The sequence below is a fragment of the Bos mutus genome, chromosome 9 (assembly GCF_027580195.1).
Source record: "Bos mutus isolate GX-2022 chromosome 9, NWIPB_WYAK_1.1, whole genome shotgun sequence".
NCBI classification, from domain to species: domain Eukaryota; kingdom Metazoa; phylum Chordata; class Mammalia; order Artiodactyla; family Bovidae; genus Bos; species Bos mutus.
This window is the reverse complement of record NC_091625.1, coordinates 66,431,215-66,447,413: the sequence shown is the minus strand read 5'-3', so window position 1 is coordinate 66,447,413 and position 16,199 is coordinate 66,431,215. Positions and strand designations below refer to the sequence as shown.

Here is a 16,199-nt window from a genome sequence, read left to right as displayed (position 1 = left end):
AAACGTGAATATGTAAGGAAATAATAACATGACACAGTAGTTCCAAGTATTTACATAAGAGAAATAAAAGCACATGTTCACAAAAAGATTTGTGGAAGAACATGTATAACAGCTTTATTCATTATATAACCAGTAATGTGAAGAACCCAAATGCTCATTAAGTGGAGAATGAATTAACAATTTGTGGTTCATTCACGCTACTCATCAATGAGAAAGAATGCACCACCGATATATGCACCAGTGTATATAAAGCTGAGCAACGTTATGTTTTCAGAAAGACAAGAGACACACAAGACTGCATGTCATGTATGTCTTTATTTATATTATGTTCCAGAATGGACGATATTAATCTATCATGATAGAAGTCAGAATAGTATTTGACTGTAGAGGGTGAGGATCAACTGGGAATGAGCAGGAAAACTTTTTGAGATAATGTAAACGTTATATGGCTTTGTTGGGGTTTTGTGTCTATGGGTACATATACATTTGTCAAAACTTAAGGTTTAACCAGTTCACTGTATGTAGGTTACCTTAATAAGCCATGAATGAGGAAAAAGTGAGTATATGAAACATTTTATCTAATAACCAAATCACTGGCAGTGCTAATCAAGCTGTAGATGGCAATAGCCTACAAACCTTACCTGCATTTGTGTCCATTTTATCTGTTTGAAACCATTTGATTAGGTTCAAAAGTAATTTTTAATTGTCACTGTAAACCAAAGTATAGACTAAAGCATGTTCTGAGTGTTCTGTTATCAGAACGTATTATAACATTCAAGGATGTGAAAGAGTTGAAACAGGGGTTGGACTGTAACTTATAAATGAGTATTCTTTCTTGAGAGTCCAGTGTGTAAGTGGACACCTACATGGCAAATCAAATAGAGCCCATTGCTGGAACATCTGTCAGGCCATATGCTTTGGCCTCAGGTTCAGTGTAGAAACTAAAATGCTAATGACTCCATCCATCATTACAGAGCTTGGTGGGCATGCATCGTTTGGTTGGACAGAGAAAATGCACCAGCAAAGTTACTGAAAGCAGGGAATTGTGTGGGGAGATTTGGTGGCACCATTTGTTTTGGTGAATTGAAATGGGGCTGTTTAACGTGTGACGGGTAATCCTATGCAGATTGCCATGAAAGCAGTGGCAATTGGGCCAATCTGTCAGTAATCTCCCCAGGTGCTGGCAGTGTGCCTTCTGAGTGGGGCTGCCAAAACAGGCAAGCCAGCCATCTCTTTGCCCTTGGTGAGGCTCATCACTGCTAATGTAGTGTGATACAGCTAGTTTCTCAGCCAAAGGAAATGTCATTCCTTCTGCAGCAATGGATAATTTAAGCAATAGATTGAGAGTAGAATTAGTACAATGAGATGCAAATTGCTCTAAAAAACAACCAGCGAGAGGCTGACCTTTTGCGGTACCAACTGTTGTCAGCTGAGGTTCATTGAAAATGGTTGCTGTGAAACTTCTGGCCACATAGTGTTTTATCTGTCCGGGCAAATGTAGTCTTGTTCTTATGTGGCATGTGAACATCATCACATAGCACTGGAAATTAGAAGCGTGATTTTAAAAAATGAATAATTTGAAAAGTACAGAAATTTTATCTGGTGAAATGTATCACCATGATGTTTCAAATGCCAACTTGATTGTTGCTTACAAAGCTCTTCTTGATGCTGCCATACTATAATATTGTCTTATAGTATAAATATATGTCTATTTATACTATGATAAAAAGTGCCTGTATCATACTTAATTTACACATGGAATTTTACTATCCCTGAAACTATTTCTTTCTGAGAAAAAAAAATCTGGTAATTTTTCATTTGTCATAATAAATGGAAAATCTTGGAAGAAATTAATCTATTCCTAGAAACATACAGTTTATAGCGGGCAATTAATTGAGAAGGAATTTGAGAGGACTATTTCAAAGCCAAACTGATTAAATATTTAACATGTGATTAATTCACATTGGGTACCATGGGGATAGGGGGAGAAAGGAATGAAATATGGTGAAATTGTACTAATGTCTGGATTTGGTGATAGTTCTGACATTATCTTGGTGAAAGTTCTAACATTTTATAGATTATTGGCCCTGTGGCTGACACATATCTGAAATATTAGAATAACAAAAAGCAGTATATAATTACCAGAACCATTAGTAAAGTCAGAGAAATTATGTCAGAATTGCTAAAGGTACATTGTTATCTTGAGACTGGGAGAATGGATACATTTCTTCAAATAGTAGAATACTAGGGACACAGAAGAGGCATTTAATTTGTTTTTTTTTTATAGATACTAAAGTACAGTAATAACCAGTGGTTTCAAGCTATTTGGTGAAAGATATAAGCTGATTATAAGGAAGACCGTTGTAATTGCAGGGCTGTTGAAACCTAGAATGAGCTACTGTAGGAGGCAGTAAAATTAACAATTAGTGAAAGTAGCCAAGCATAATCTGGATAAGCATTTGCTAGAGATGTCGAGGACATTTAAGCATGAGCCTGAATACTTTTTAAAGCTCCTTTCGCCCTGAGAGATACTGGTATAACTGAGTAAGAGATCATATGGAATCTAAGTCCTGTGCTATTTCAGAGTTGAGAGAGCACTCCAAAGATTGGAGTAAGTTTAATGAAATCGTTAAGGAAAATTTCATTGAGTCTTTAAAGGGCAAAAACAGGAGATGCAGTTTCAATCCCTGTGTTGGGAAGATTCCCTGGAGGGGGAAATGGCAAGCCATTCGTCTTCTTGTCTGGAAAATCCCCTGGACAGAGGAGCCTGGAGGGTTACAGTCAATGGGATTGGAAACAGGACTGAGCAACTGAGCACACACACACTGAAAGACATACAGGACATGGATAAGCAAGGATTAAGTGGGCATGCTCATCACTGCAGTTTAGTGTGTGTGTGTGTGTGTGTGTATTGGGTGGAAATATCAAGAGATGAATCTTCTTACAGTGGAAGGTTCACAATGGGAAGTAGAGGTAAATACAGTTTATGGAAGAGATGGGACAAGGCCATGGTGGGGACAAAAGCAAGAAAGAAACTACTGCTGGCACTACAGATATCGCGTAGTGAGAGCCTAGGATTGGACTGTGCCATTGAATTTTGAAAAAAAATGTGAGTAGAGAAGGAGAAGGACCCATGAAAGAAGACTGTTGAGTTTGGATCAGGTTGATACCAGGTGAAAGAGTTTGGGAAGATGTGAGTGAAATAATAAAGACAGATTACTAGAATATTATAGAGTAATAAAGATTTTTAAATTGCCTTAAGCATTTATTTTTGACAGTCTGTGAATTTGTTTTCTCATTTTCTGTCTGGGAATTAATTTGCCTGTTCGACCCAATCATTTACTTGTTTCCCCTTCTACCTTGATAATTGCATGTGAGTTTTCCTAAATAGAAGTGAAAAATGGGGAAACATTTTCATTCCTTTTCACTCTTTTTAGCCTCAAAAAAGCTTACCAAGACAGTCTGAAGCTTGTGGCCAAATTAAATCTCTGGGTGTTCCTGATTTCACTTAGGAGAGTTCATCTAAGAAAAGGCTGTTGGTGCTACCCACCTTGCCTCCTGTATCCTGTGGCTCACAGAGCAGGACTAGCATTAGAGAAGAGTATCAGACATGTCTATTGTACTTTCCTGACTCCTTGTAAACTGATAGATGATCACTAGCCTGCTGCTTAATTCTAATTTTCTCTGTTTATCCTATTTAAGTATTGAAGTGAAGTGTTAGTCACTCAGTCATGTCTGACTCTTTGCGACCCCATGGACTGTACCCTGCTAGGCTCCTCTGTCCATGGAATTCTCCAGGCAAGAATACTGGAGTGGGTTGCCATTTCCTTCTCCAGTTTGATTTACAGTTAATTCTACTCCACTTAAAAGACCGTGATCTATTTGGTAGCTAATAGCTATGATTCTTGTCAGTCCTGTTTTTCCTCAGGACATTGATTTATTTGAGTTCATGGCGTTATATCTTCCCTCTTGACTTCATGTAAAGAATTATAATCATTGGTCTTGAAGTAAAATCACTGACCAAGTATCATGGATTATGTTTATCTTTTACCCTTTCCATTTTGGGTGTATATATGTATGTAACAAAGACCATCAGAAAGTGTAATCATATTTAATTTTTAGAATTGCTAAATATTCCTGAGGTCATTTTGGTTGGCTTTGTGTGGCTTTCTACCATCAAAAGTTCAATGCCTCAAAGTTATAACGCATTCTTTTCTTTCTTTGATTATTCACAAACTCTGAATTTGTTGTCTGCAGATTACACAATTGACTATAAATGAATAATGTGTGGAATATTGTTTGTCTTGTTTATCCCTTGAACATATCTGTAAAAGCCTGGCAGTGTAGAAGCTCAAGGATTTCTTCATATCAATATCGATAAATAACAATTGACTGCTCTTTCTGTACAAGAGTGATACACTCTCCTACTGCTGACAGAAGATTCCTTTCAGTGTGTTTCTCAGGTGTGTCATGTCAAGCACGTTACAACTTTTAACAGAGCTCCTGTGACCAGTGTTACAGTATGGGGCTCTGGCAGTGGGCTGGGTCTCTTCTTAATGAAAAGCAGTCTGATTTAAATATCTAATATTTATAAAATTATTTTATTTTAGAATTAAACATAGAGAAACCTCACAAGAAGTGAAAACTATGACTCAGTGAAGTTTTATAAGATACCCACCACACAGATCATGAAAAAGACTACCAGCCATCCTAGAGGCTCTTTTCAAGTTCTCCATCTCAGACACAACTGAGTCATCTCCCTACCCCTATAAATAGTAATTATCATGACTTTTAGCCTTTGTTTTTCTTATGGTTTTTGTCATATATATACTCTCCTTAGACACTATAGATTAATCTTGTCTATTTTTAAAAATATATCTTTTAAAGTCCTGTTAATCTCTGTATTTTTCCTGTGCCCTTTTTTCCTTCCCAATTTATCTGTTGAGCAACCCAGGCCATTTGACTTGTAGTTTTCACACAGTCTGCGTTCTACTGATTGCATACAAATGTCCTCTTCAGTTCATGTTCCTTTGAATTTCCTGAAAATTGGCAGCCAGATCTAGATTCAGGTTTGATTCTCTGGCAGTACTAGAGGTGGTACATAGTGTGATTACCAGAGGCACAAAACATCTCATTTCTTTTTTTTTTTCAATCCTGATACCAATTGGTGCTTAATGCCTATATTCATTCCTGGAGGTTGTCAGTTATGATATTCTGATTTTATTATTTCTTTTGTGTTTTGCTTAATTAATGAAGACATGCTTCTCATCATCTACTATTTGACTACACAATGACACAGTTCATTTAAAGAAAGGGATGGTAGCTTCTCAACTCTTTCTTTAATTATTGGTTTTCAGTATAATTGGTTGGTTCCTATCATCATCAAAGACGACAGATTCTTCTTTTTTCTTTTTATTATCATGAACTCATGGATTTATACATATTTAATGGACTTCAATGTACTGCAATTGCTACTGTTTTTTTAAACTCAAATCATACCACTTTTTGCTGGTGGTTGGCTCCTGAATCCTTTTGATATGCCTTCAGTCGTCTTTGATAGCTTTATTGTTGCAAGGAATTGTTTTATGTGATTGTGGAACCTGGGTAGGCAAGTTAAAGTCTATAAGTCAAGCACTTGCAGAGGGCAGACTGGAATACTCAGCCACAGACTAAAGTTGCTATTCATAGGTGGAATTTCTTCTACTTCAGGGAGGCCTCTGATCTACTCTTAAGTAAGATTATCTAGGATATTCTCGCTTACCTAATGTTGGTTGGTTATGGACTTTAATCCCATCTACAAAATACCTTAGTAGAGACAAATAATTAGTTAATGTATTAATTGAATAACTTGGGACTGTAGCCTTGTCAGGTTGATACATTAAAAGAGCATCACAATTATCAAATATATTATTCACTTAGATATTGTTTTATCTTCATAATATTGCTATTATTAGAATTTGCAGTTAGAACTTTTACACAGTTATCTCACCTATTATTCTCAGTATCTCTGTTGAATAAACCTTTACAAAATTGATGTCCCCATTTTTAGATGAAAAGGCAGAGACTTGAGAAGTAATGAGAAATTGTGAAGCTAATAAGTAGTCATTTCAAGACTAGACCATAGGAGTCATCTCCTATAGTTCTGTCTATTTACTCATGACCTCTTTGTGTGGTTCCTCATATTGATCGCCTTGTCCTCACATCGCAAAGATGCCTTTGCTTCTTAGGTTAAAATTCATTTTCGTGTTTGATAACTGACTTTATTTTTTGTTAAGCTTGGCTAATGTTCCTGATTTTCCAGCACATTTCCTGCCTTATTGTCAGAATTACAATATTTGCATCCTTTTTTCCTGTGTCAAATATCATTTACCTTGTTCAGTCTTTTCATTGCCATATAGTAAATAGGTGGTGAACTTAGGATTATAATTTTAGTGTAATTTCTCCTAAAGGAACATTATTTCCTCATTGTTTAATCTACTGAAGTCAGTATGATTTATAATGGATATAAATGAGTGCTTTTCTCAAAATAGTAACAATTTTTTTCTAATTTTTTAAATTTATAAATGTCTAAATCTTTGTTTGTCGTGATACTCTTTCATGTTTCTAAAATTCTGTGATTTAATTGTTCAATAATAATGCTGCTGCTGATAGCTTTATCTCTATGATATCTATGAGAAAGAAAAAAAAAATTCATATGGCAGACAAGTCCCAGGAAGAAATCCTCAGGTCCTTGGCTGGATTGTTATATGATTCACTGATTCACAACAACCTTAATTTTAGTGGGTAAATTTAAACAGATTAGTTTTGTAAAGAGCACTGGTATTGAAAAATTATATGCAGTCCCCTAAATATTCTATAGGAATTTAAATGCAAAACATAGAAAAACAATCACTTGCCCTTTTTCCAGCTCTTAAGAGGATGGAGGAGACACATATCATTATGAAAGGTAGTGAAAAAGAAAGCAATAAATGTAATTTAATTTTTCTTCATGTCAGTAGAGTGAAATAATCTCTGCAAGTGTTCTATGTACCACATTATTTAATTTAAAATTAAATCGGATTAATTTTATTCCTCAAGTTTTGAAAAGAGAGACTGAAGTAAACTATTCCATATTTTAACCATAGCATATTAACCTTTAGGATTTCAAGCTGAAAGTAACAGAGAACCAAATGTGTTATATCATTAACAGGAAATCCAGAAATAGGGGGGCTATAAGAACTGTTGACATCATTTCATTTTAAAATTTTAAAAATTTTTCTCAAGAGAGTAAAGTGAGGATTTATTAAATGGTATTACATCCACGGGGTGAGAGTGGGCAGACTTGGGTGAGAAGCTTCGGGCACCATTTAGATACATAATCAAGAACCTGATTCTGTTTTTCTCCTTAATGTGACATCCTCATCATTTTATTCATGACATTGAGAAAAAGAAGAGGACCCACTGTGCTTTCTCTAGAAGTGAGGATATCTTTCTGGAAATAACATGGCTTATTCCTATTATTTCTCATTGGCCAGGATCACACCCATTTTTAGACCTGTCAACTGTTCATAGGAACTGGACCTCCATGATTGTTTTTGACCAATTGTCTCAAGCTGAAATATCTTGATTCATAACCTATGGATCTTGAAAAAATATAGATTTTGATTCAGTAGATCTAAAGTGATCTCTCTAAACTTTGCATTTGTAATAATCTGACAGGTGATCCTAATGCTAATGCAATAATAAATACTGGGAAATAACCAATATTACCACTCTACTTTATGCCAGGAATTGAACTTGACAAATAAATACTGCATGCAACCTGCACGATGAAGCTTACTTAGTTTAATTAGAGGACTGATAATAGTCAGCAATTCCAGTGACTTGCCTAGAGTTACTTGGTAAGCGATGAGTCTCAACAACCTATACTAGAGACTAAATAAGAAAGCATGACAAGGATCTGGGGTGGGCGGGGGAAAGAAGAGGAATGAAGACAGCAAAGTGCTAGGTTATAATCCTTGGATCATATAATTTTGTGGTTCTTAGTATTTCTCAGAGTTGGGGATTTTGCAATGGAGAAATCACATAAAAATCTCCAAGCAGAATAAAGAGCCTGGAAATGAAGATTATAAAGGCAGAAAACTATACGTGAACACTGCTGCGTAGGGATAAAATTACCATTACTTCTTTCCGTCTTTCATAGCCCTGCCTACTCTGCTAAATTGATACCTTGTAGGCAGGCAAAGATCTATTATTTTAGATTATAAAATAAAAAGTTATCATTATTTTTGAATTCTGAAATGTAAATGCCATAAACTGCTCCTTTTAACTTTAATGCATTACTTGAAGTAAATAAAATGCATTACTTGAAGCAAATAAAGTACATAAAGCAATGTCTAGTGTAGTAGGCTACATTTTCTCATTGATAAAATGCATTGATCAAGACTTAACAACAAATAATCAACTCATTTGACTGGACCTGTGATACAAATGAAGTAAAAACAGCTCTGGTTTATTTTAGAGGAAATATTACTAAATTTTGCATCTTTAAACCTAGTTTTGAGTTTTAATCCTGCTACTAACAGGCTATATATGTATCACATTTCTAATCTTTCTGGATTTTGATTTTATAATCTATAAATTAAAATGACTATCACAGAAAATTTGAATTAGAGAACAGTGATAGAATCAGGATAACAGCTAATATAACATGAGGGACATGGAGGGGCTTATTAAGTGATTTTTGAAGAAAAATCTGAAATTATGACTACAATTATTTTATTGTTATTTTGAGAGATAATTAGCACCTAAGTGTACTATACTCATTAATTATATCAACAATATGTATCCTATATAAGCATATACATGTTATCGCTTTATTAGTATAATAAAAATCATGTACAAACACAGTGTAATGAACTTAGTGATCTCCGGATGGGATCACCTTAAGTAGAGCCCTCAGCAACTCTAAGTTGTGGCTTAGCTCAGAAAGAACTTTGTATAAATGATCTCTAGATGTCCTTGAGGTTCTATATGTCTGTAGCTTCCCTTTAGTATTCATTTTAATTAATGATTATTATATATTTTGCTATAATAACTTATGAAAGCCTCAGGAAGTTTTACATGACTCTTACCTTTAAAAATATCATGTGTATGAATTTAGTACATTTTAACAAAGAACTTTTTCCACAAAATAATAATATATTGCATAATATGATGCTGTGGAAGAAAAAAATGCAAGATTTGAAACCCTACCTTCAGGATGATTTCAGTACACAAAAAGGTAAAAGGGCATCCAGATATAGAATATGTTATAGAAGTGATTCAAGGTAGAAATGCGGGTTACATTTTTATGATAATCTCTGAGTTTCTGAGACCCTATTCATGACAGTTTCAGTGGGGATGGCAGGTAGAAGGGTATGTTTAAATTGATGAAATGTGAGCTCGAGGCTGAGAGGACATTGTTTGTCTTCATAGCTTATGTCATTATGGGCCTCATCTAGGAATACCTAAGAGTTGTTGGTGTCCATTGTGGGGTAATTCAGATTTTTCACAAGAGCAAATGACTGATTCCAGCAGAAGTCAGTAGTGGTCTTATAACTGTTGCAGAGAAATAGAGTAGATCCTATATTGGCAGTACAGAAACAATGGAAAGTTTTTAAAAATTTGGAATTCTTCCAGGCTAGTGAAAATGTCTGAAATCACTGCTTATAAAGTAAATTAGGGTCAGAAAGTGAGGTCTCACTAACAATGCAAAAGACTGAAGGACTAGGAGACAATGTCAGCAGCAACTGTGATTCAGATTGAGAAAGCTGTTTTAGCACAGGAACCAGGTAGTAGTGAAGGCTGTTGAGCATTGCGGAGGCCTACGTGAATTTTGGGATCATGAGAATATTCACAGAACTATGGTGGAGAGGATAATTTGACCTGGTAGATAATTGACTGGAAGTCGTTGCAGAGGCTGGGAATTCCAGAAGTTAAGAGGTTATTTGAGTGGGATTGTGAAAGAGCGATATGCAAGTGAGAAACTGGGATAGAGGATAAAGTAGAAGACACTGTGCCATCCTTTGGGAAAAGTTTGGAGGAAAGTGTTACTGTGAGATGAATGACAACGAAGATGGAAAGATGAAATAATCATTATTGAGAGTAAAACATTAAGGGTATACTTATAAACTCATCACAGAAGATCATGGATTTTGAAATCCATCTTGAAAGTGCTAAAAGATGTGAGTGTGTTTGTGCAGAGTAAGATAATTTAGAAGGCAAGTAGGAAGTGGGAGTTGATTGGTCTTGCCAAAGGAAGAACTGAGAACTATAAATGGTAGTAAGAAAGGTGGTGGAAGATGGAGAGCACCACTGGAGGTGTAAATTGGGGGAGATGAGGTGAGGGCATGTAGCTGTATGAGTGCTGAGTCATGGTCTGCCTTCTCATTGGAAAATTAATATTAAATAATGTGATAACTGAAAAAATGCAGGTTGAGATTTACATGCATAAAGTTTTTTTGTTTGTTATGTGATTATAGGGAAAGAGAATTCAGGCTGCATTTTATGAATTTATATTTTAGGGCTGGTGAGTATAAGCTGCTCTTACTCTTTGTGGGTTAGGAACAAAGAATTAACAAAACACTCAATGAATGAAAAATGCCAATGTTAAATTTTGGACTTTTTATCTGCAGGTATATATAAGTATATATACGTATATATATGTCAGGTCCATGGATCAAGGCAAATATTTATATGGAATGTCAGGTCCATGAATCAAGGCAAATTGGAAGTGGTCAAACAAGAGATGGCAAGAGTGAATGTCGACATTCTAGGAATCAGAGAACTGAAATGGACTGGAATGGGTGATTTAATACAGATGACCATTATATCTACTACTGCAGGCAGGAATCCCTCAGAAGAAATGGAGTAGCCATCATGGTCAACAAAAGAGTCCAAAATGTAGTACTTGGACGCAGTCTCAAAAATGACAAAATGATCTCTGTTTGTTTCCAAAGCGAACCATTCAATATCACAGTAATCCAAGTCTATGCTCCAACCAGTAACGCTGAAGAAGCTAAAGTTGAACGGTTCTATGAAGACCTACAAGATCTTTTAGAACTAACGCCCAAAAAAGATGTCCTTTTCATTATAGGGGACTGGAATGCAAAAGTAGGAAATCAAGAAACACCTGGAGTAACAGGCAAATTTGGCCTTGGAATACGGAATGAAGCAGGGCAAAGACTAATAGAGTTTTGCCAAGAAAATGCACCGGTCATAAAAAACACCCTCTTCCAACAACACAAGAGAAGACGCTATACATGGACATCACCAGATGGTCAACACCGAAATCAGATTGATTATATTCTTTGCAGCCAAAGATGGAGAAGCTCTATACAGTCAGCAAAAACAAAGACCAGGAGCTGACTGTGGGTCAGACCATGAACTCCTTATTGCCAAATTCAGATTTAAATTGAAGAAAGTAGGGAAAACCACTAGACCATTCAGGTATGACCTAAATCAAATCCCTTATGATTATACAGTGGAAGTGAGAAATAGATTTAAGGGCCTAGATCTGATAGATAGAGTGCCTAATGAAATATGGAATGAGGTTCGTGACATTGTATAGGAGACAGGGATCAAGACCATCCCCATGGAAAAGAAATGCAAAAAAGCAAAATGGCTGTCTGGGGAGGCCTTACAAATAGCCGTGAAAAGAAGAGAAGCGAAAAGCAAAGGAGAAAAGGAAAGATATAAACATCTGAATGCAGAGTTCCAAAGAATAGCAAGAAGAGATAAGAAAGCCTTCTTCAGCAATCAATGCAAAGAAATAGGGGAAAACAACAGAATGGGAAAGACTAGAGATCTCTTCAAGAAAATCAGAGATACCAAAGGAAAATTTCATGCAAAGATGGGCTCGATAAAGGACAGAAATGGTATGGACCTAACAAAATCAGAAAATATTAAGAATGGATGGCAAGAATACACAGAAGAACTGTACAAAAAAGATCTTCATGACCCAGATAATCATGATGGTGTGATCACTGACCTAGAGCCAGACATCCTGGAATGTGAAGTCAAGTGGGCCTTAGAAAGCATTACTAGGGACAAAGCTAGTGGAGGTGATGGAATTCCAGTTGAGCTATTCCAAATCCTGAAAGATGATGCTGTGAAAGTGCTGCACTCAATATGCCAGCAAATTTGGAAAACTCAGCAGTGGCCACAGGACTGGAAAAGGTCAGTTTTCATCCCAATCCCAAAGAAAAGCAAATGCCAAAGAATGCTCAAACTACCACACAATTGCACTCATCTCACACGCTAGTAAAGTAATGCTCAAAATTCTCCAAGCCAGGCTTCAGCAATATGTGAACTGGGAACTTCCTGATGTTCAAGCTGGTTTTAGAAAAGGCAGAGGAACCAGAGATCATTTTGCCAACATATGCTGGATCATGGAAAAAGCAAGAGAGTTCCAGAAAAACATCTATTTCTGCTTTATTGACTATGCCAAAGCCTTTGACTGTGTGGATCACAATAAACTGTGGAAAATTCTGAAAGAGATGGGAATACCAGACCACCTGACCTGCCTCTTGAGAATCTGTATGCAGGTCAGGAAGCAACAGTTAGAACTGGACATGGAACAACAGACTGGTTCCAAATAGGAAAAGGAGTACGTCAAGGCTGTATATTGTCACCCTGTTTATTTAACTTATATGCAGAGTACATCATGAGAAACACTGGACTGGAAGAAACACAAGCTGGAATCAAGATTGCTGGGAGAAATATCAATAACCTCAGATATGCAGATGACACCACCCTTATGGCAGAAAGTGAAGAGGAACTCAAAAGCCTCTTGATGAAAATGAAAGAGGAGAGTGAAAAAGTTGGCTTAAAGCTCAACATTCAGAAAATGAAGATCACGGCATCTGGTCCCATCACTTCATGGGAAATAGATGGGGAAACAGTGGAAACAGTGTCAGACTTTATTTTTCTGGGCTCCAAAATCACTGCAGATGGTGATTGCAGCCATGAAATTAAAGGACGCTTACTCCTTGGAAGGAAAGTCATGACCAACCTAGATAGCATATTCAAAAGCAGAGACATTACTTTGCCAACAAAGATCTGTCTAGTCAAGGCTATGGTTTTTCCAGTGGTCGTGTATGGATGTGAGAGTTGGACTGTGAAGATGGCTGAAGGTGGAAGAGTTGATGCTTTTGAACTGTGGTGTTGGAGAAGAGTCTTGAGAGTCCCTTGGACTGCAAGGAGATCCAACCAGTCCATTCTGAAGGAGATCAGCCCTGGGATTTCTTTGGAAGGAATGATACTAAAGCTGAAACTCCATTACTTTGGCCACCTCATGCGAAGAGTTGACTCATTGGAAAAGACTCTGATGCTTGGAGGGTTTGGGGGCAGGAGGAGAAGGGGACGACAGAGGATGAGATGGCTGGATGGCATCACTGACTTGATGGACGTGAGTCTGAGTGAACTCCGGGAGTTGGAGATGGACAGGGAGGCCTGGCGTGCTGTGATTCATGGGGTTGCAAAGAGTCGGACACAACTGAGCGACTGATCTGATCTGATATATAAGTATATAGACACATGCATATATACAAGATAATATGCATGTACATATCATTTCAGATATAGAGAAGGGTGTTAAAGATACAGTAGATTTTAACATTTTAAAACTTATTAAAGTAATTAATTCCTTTATTATTTACTAGTTTAAAAATGCAAAGTATTTCAAACATTCAAAAAAATTTATAAAAAAAGCAAAAATTAACCACTAATATGCCCAACACTCTAATTTAATAGAAACTGATACTTTGCTTTTTTGTCCTAATTTTTCTAAACAACTTTTTCCCTAAGATTTAAACATATTTCAGAGGAATATAGGAGATGTTGTGCATTTACCAGGACTGTACTGGTTTTAGTTTGCTTAGTTTAACTGCCATGTTGAATTTTACTGATTGGATAAATCTCAGTTCATTTATCCACTACTCAGGTATATTTTATGGGATCTTTCCCATACTTAACTATTAGAAATGATTCTGAGTTGAGCATTCTTGTACATATGTGTGATCACACATGAAAGGGTGATCCAAATGTAGAAATGGAACTATTGGGTTCTATGTTTTATGCATCTTCAGCTTTACTAGATAGTAGCAAATAATTGTCTAACATGACTGTAACCATTTACACTTCCATAGGTAATTTTACTAGTCTGTTTTACACTATTTGATGAGATGATACATCAAATAATGTAAAAGGATACCAGGAATACTTAGCATTTTACGTACCAGACGTGAGAATGAGGATCATGGCCATTTATCTTTCATAGTTGTGGCTTTCCTTTGCCCTTTGTGCTATCTTTGATATAAAGAATTTTTAAATTTGGGCTGAGGATCTCTTTTCATGGTTATTATACATACACACTTTCTCTCTTTATAGCCTCTCCATTTGTTGACAGGATTATTTGTCTTTTTCCTTATTGAACTGTAGAAGAATTTTATATAACCTGACTATTTATCTTTGATGGCTTTTTTCATGACAAATAATCTTATCATGGTTTGTGGCTTGCTTTTTTCACTTTATATATGATATCTTTCAATATATAGAAGTTAGCAATTTTATTGTAGTTGAATTTGTCAACCACATTCTTTATGGTCTTGTGTGAGGCATCCTGATATTATAAATACATTTTCCAATAGTTCATTTTGAAAGTTGACAGATATGCTTTTAACTTTTAGGTTCCTTTGATTACTTCTTTTAAACGGTATAAATTGGCTGTCATTAATGCCAAAGAGATAAAAGTTTGCAAAGAGTACACATTTTGGCTTGACTGTAAATTATTCATTGGTATTTTATAGTCATCCTGTCATGATCGCATGCTATGCATTTAGAATACTGAGATGCATTGACCATGGTCTCAGTCTCCTGAAAGGGACAAATCTAATAAGCACATGCAGTGCAGTATAAGGGCTAAAAGAAGACTTTACATATATAAAACCTGGGAGAAGGGAGATGGCAGTGAATTATTTGCCAAGAAGCCATTATCTGTCCTGCTAATTCATATACTCTGGGCTAATAGAAATTTTATGGAAAACTGAGATTACTATTATAGTTTAGCACTACACCCCTTAAGGGAAACCAATATTAACTTACATCCTTTTTCTGATTGAAAGACAATAGTGAAAATTTGTGGGGCTACACGAATATTTTCCTCCTAATTTTAACAAATAATAAGTTATCACAGATGTTGTTTGCCAGGATGCTTTAAATTTCTGGAAATGTTAAAACCCTGTTTTATAAAAGATTGGTTTTTGTTTACAGAGACGAAATGGTGAAGATATACCTGTGGCTCAGACTAAGAACATCAATCACAGAAGATTTGCTGCTTCCTTTAGATTGCAAGAAGTGACAAAAACTGATCAGGATTTGTATCGCTGTGTAACTCAGTCAGAACGAGGTTCTGGTGTGTCCAATTTTGCTCAACTTATTGTAAGAGGTAAAGTAAAATTGCTTTCACTTCATGAAATTGCATGGCTTCATTAGAACAAAAGCGACTTTTGTAGATATTTGGATTGATTTTTAAATCTAGTGCTGTTTATCTCAAATTACTGCAAAAACCATATCATTATAAAAGTTCTGAAAATATCTTAAGGTCAAATTAAGATTGTTGTTATATGGTGTTTCCGATAAGGGTTCAGTAAGTGATTTTTATCAAAAGGAATCTATTTAATACTCGAACAGGGCTAAACATACATAAAATACTTTATTTTGCCATCAATTTAAAGCTACCAGAGGAATTGGTGAGGGATTATGATACATCGGTACTTTTCTTTAGTGGATACTGGAAAAACAAGTACAAGTGCATGTACAAGTACAAGTATAAGTATAAGTATAGTATAAGTAAGTATAAGCATAGTACTTATACTTGTAGAAGTACAAGTACAATGTATATTACATTCACTGAAAATTGACTGAGTCCCTATATAATTCACTCTTCTAGGTTGTGGAGATACAATGGTTAGTAAAATACAAAGACCCTCCCCTGTGTATGTAGGGCTTCCCTGGTGGCTCAGATGGTAAAGAGTCTGCCTGCAGTGCAGGAGACCCAGGTTTGATCCCTGGGTCAGGTAGATCCCCTGGAGAAGGAAATGGCAACCAACTCCAGTATTCTTGCCTGGAAAAATCCCATGGATGGAGGAGCCTGGCAGGCTATATAGTCCATGAGGTCG

General features: G+C 36.1%; 1 protein-coding gene across 2 annotated transcripts in view; it reads left to right on the top strand.

Moving 5' to 3' along the window:
* The window catches only part of PTPRK (protein tyrosine phosphatase receptor type K), a 619,393-nt gene that overhangs the window by 330,326 nt on the left and 272,868 nt on the right, over nucleotides 1-16,199 (top strand). For both annotated transcript variants that reach the window (XM_005897592.3, XM_005897591.2), the window contains exon 6: nucleotides 15,292-15,466. In XM_005897592.3, the coding sequence (XP_005897654.1) occupies nucleotides 15,292-15,466 (175 nt within the window). The remainder of the gene's footprint in view (nucleotides 1-15,291; nucleotides 15,467-16,199) is intronic.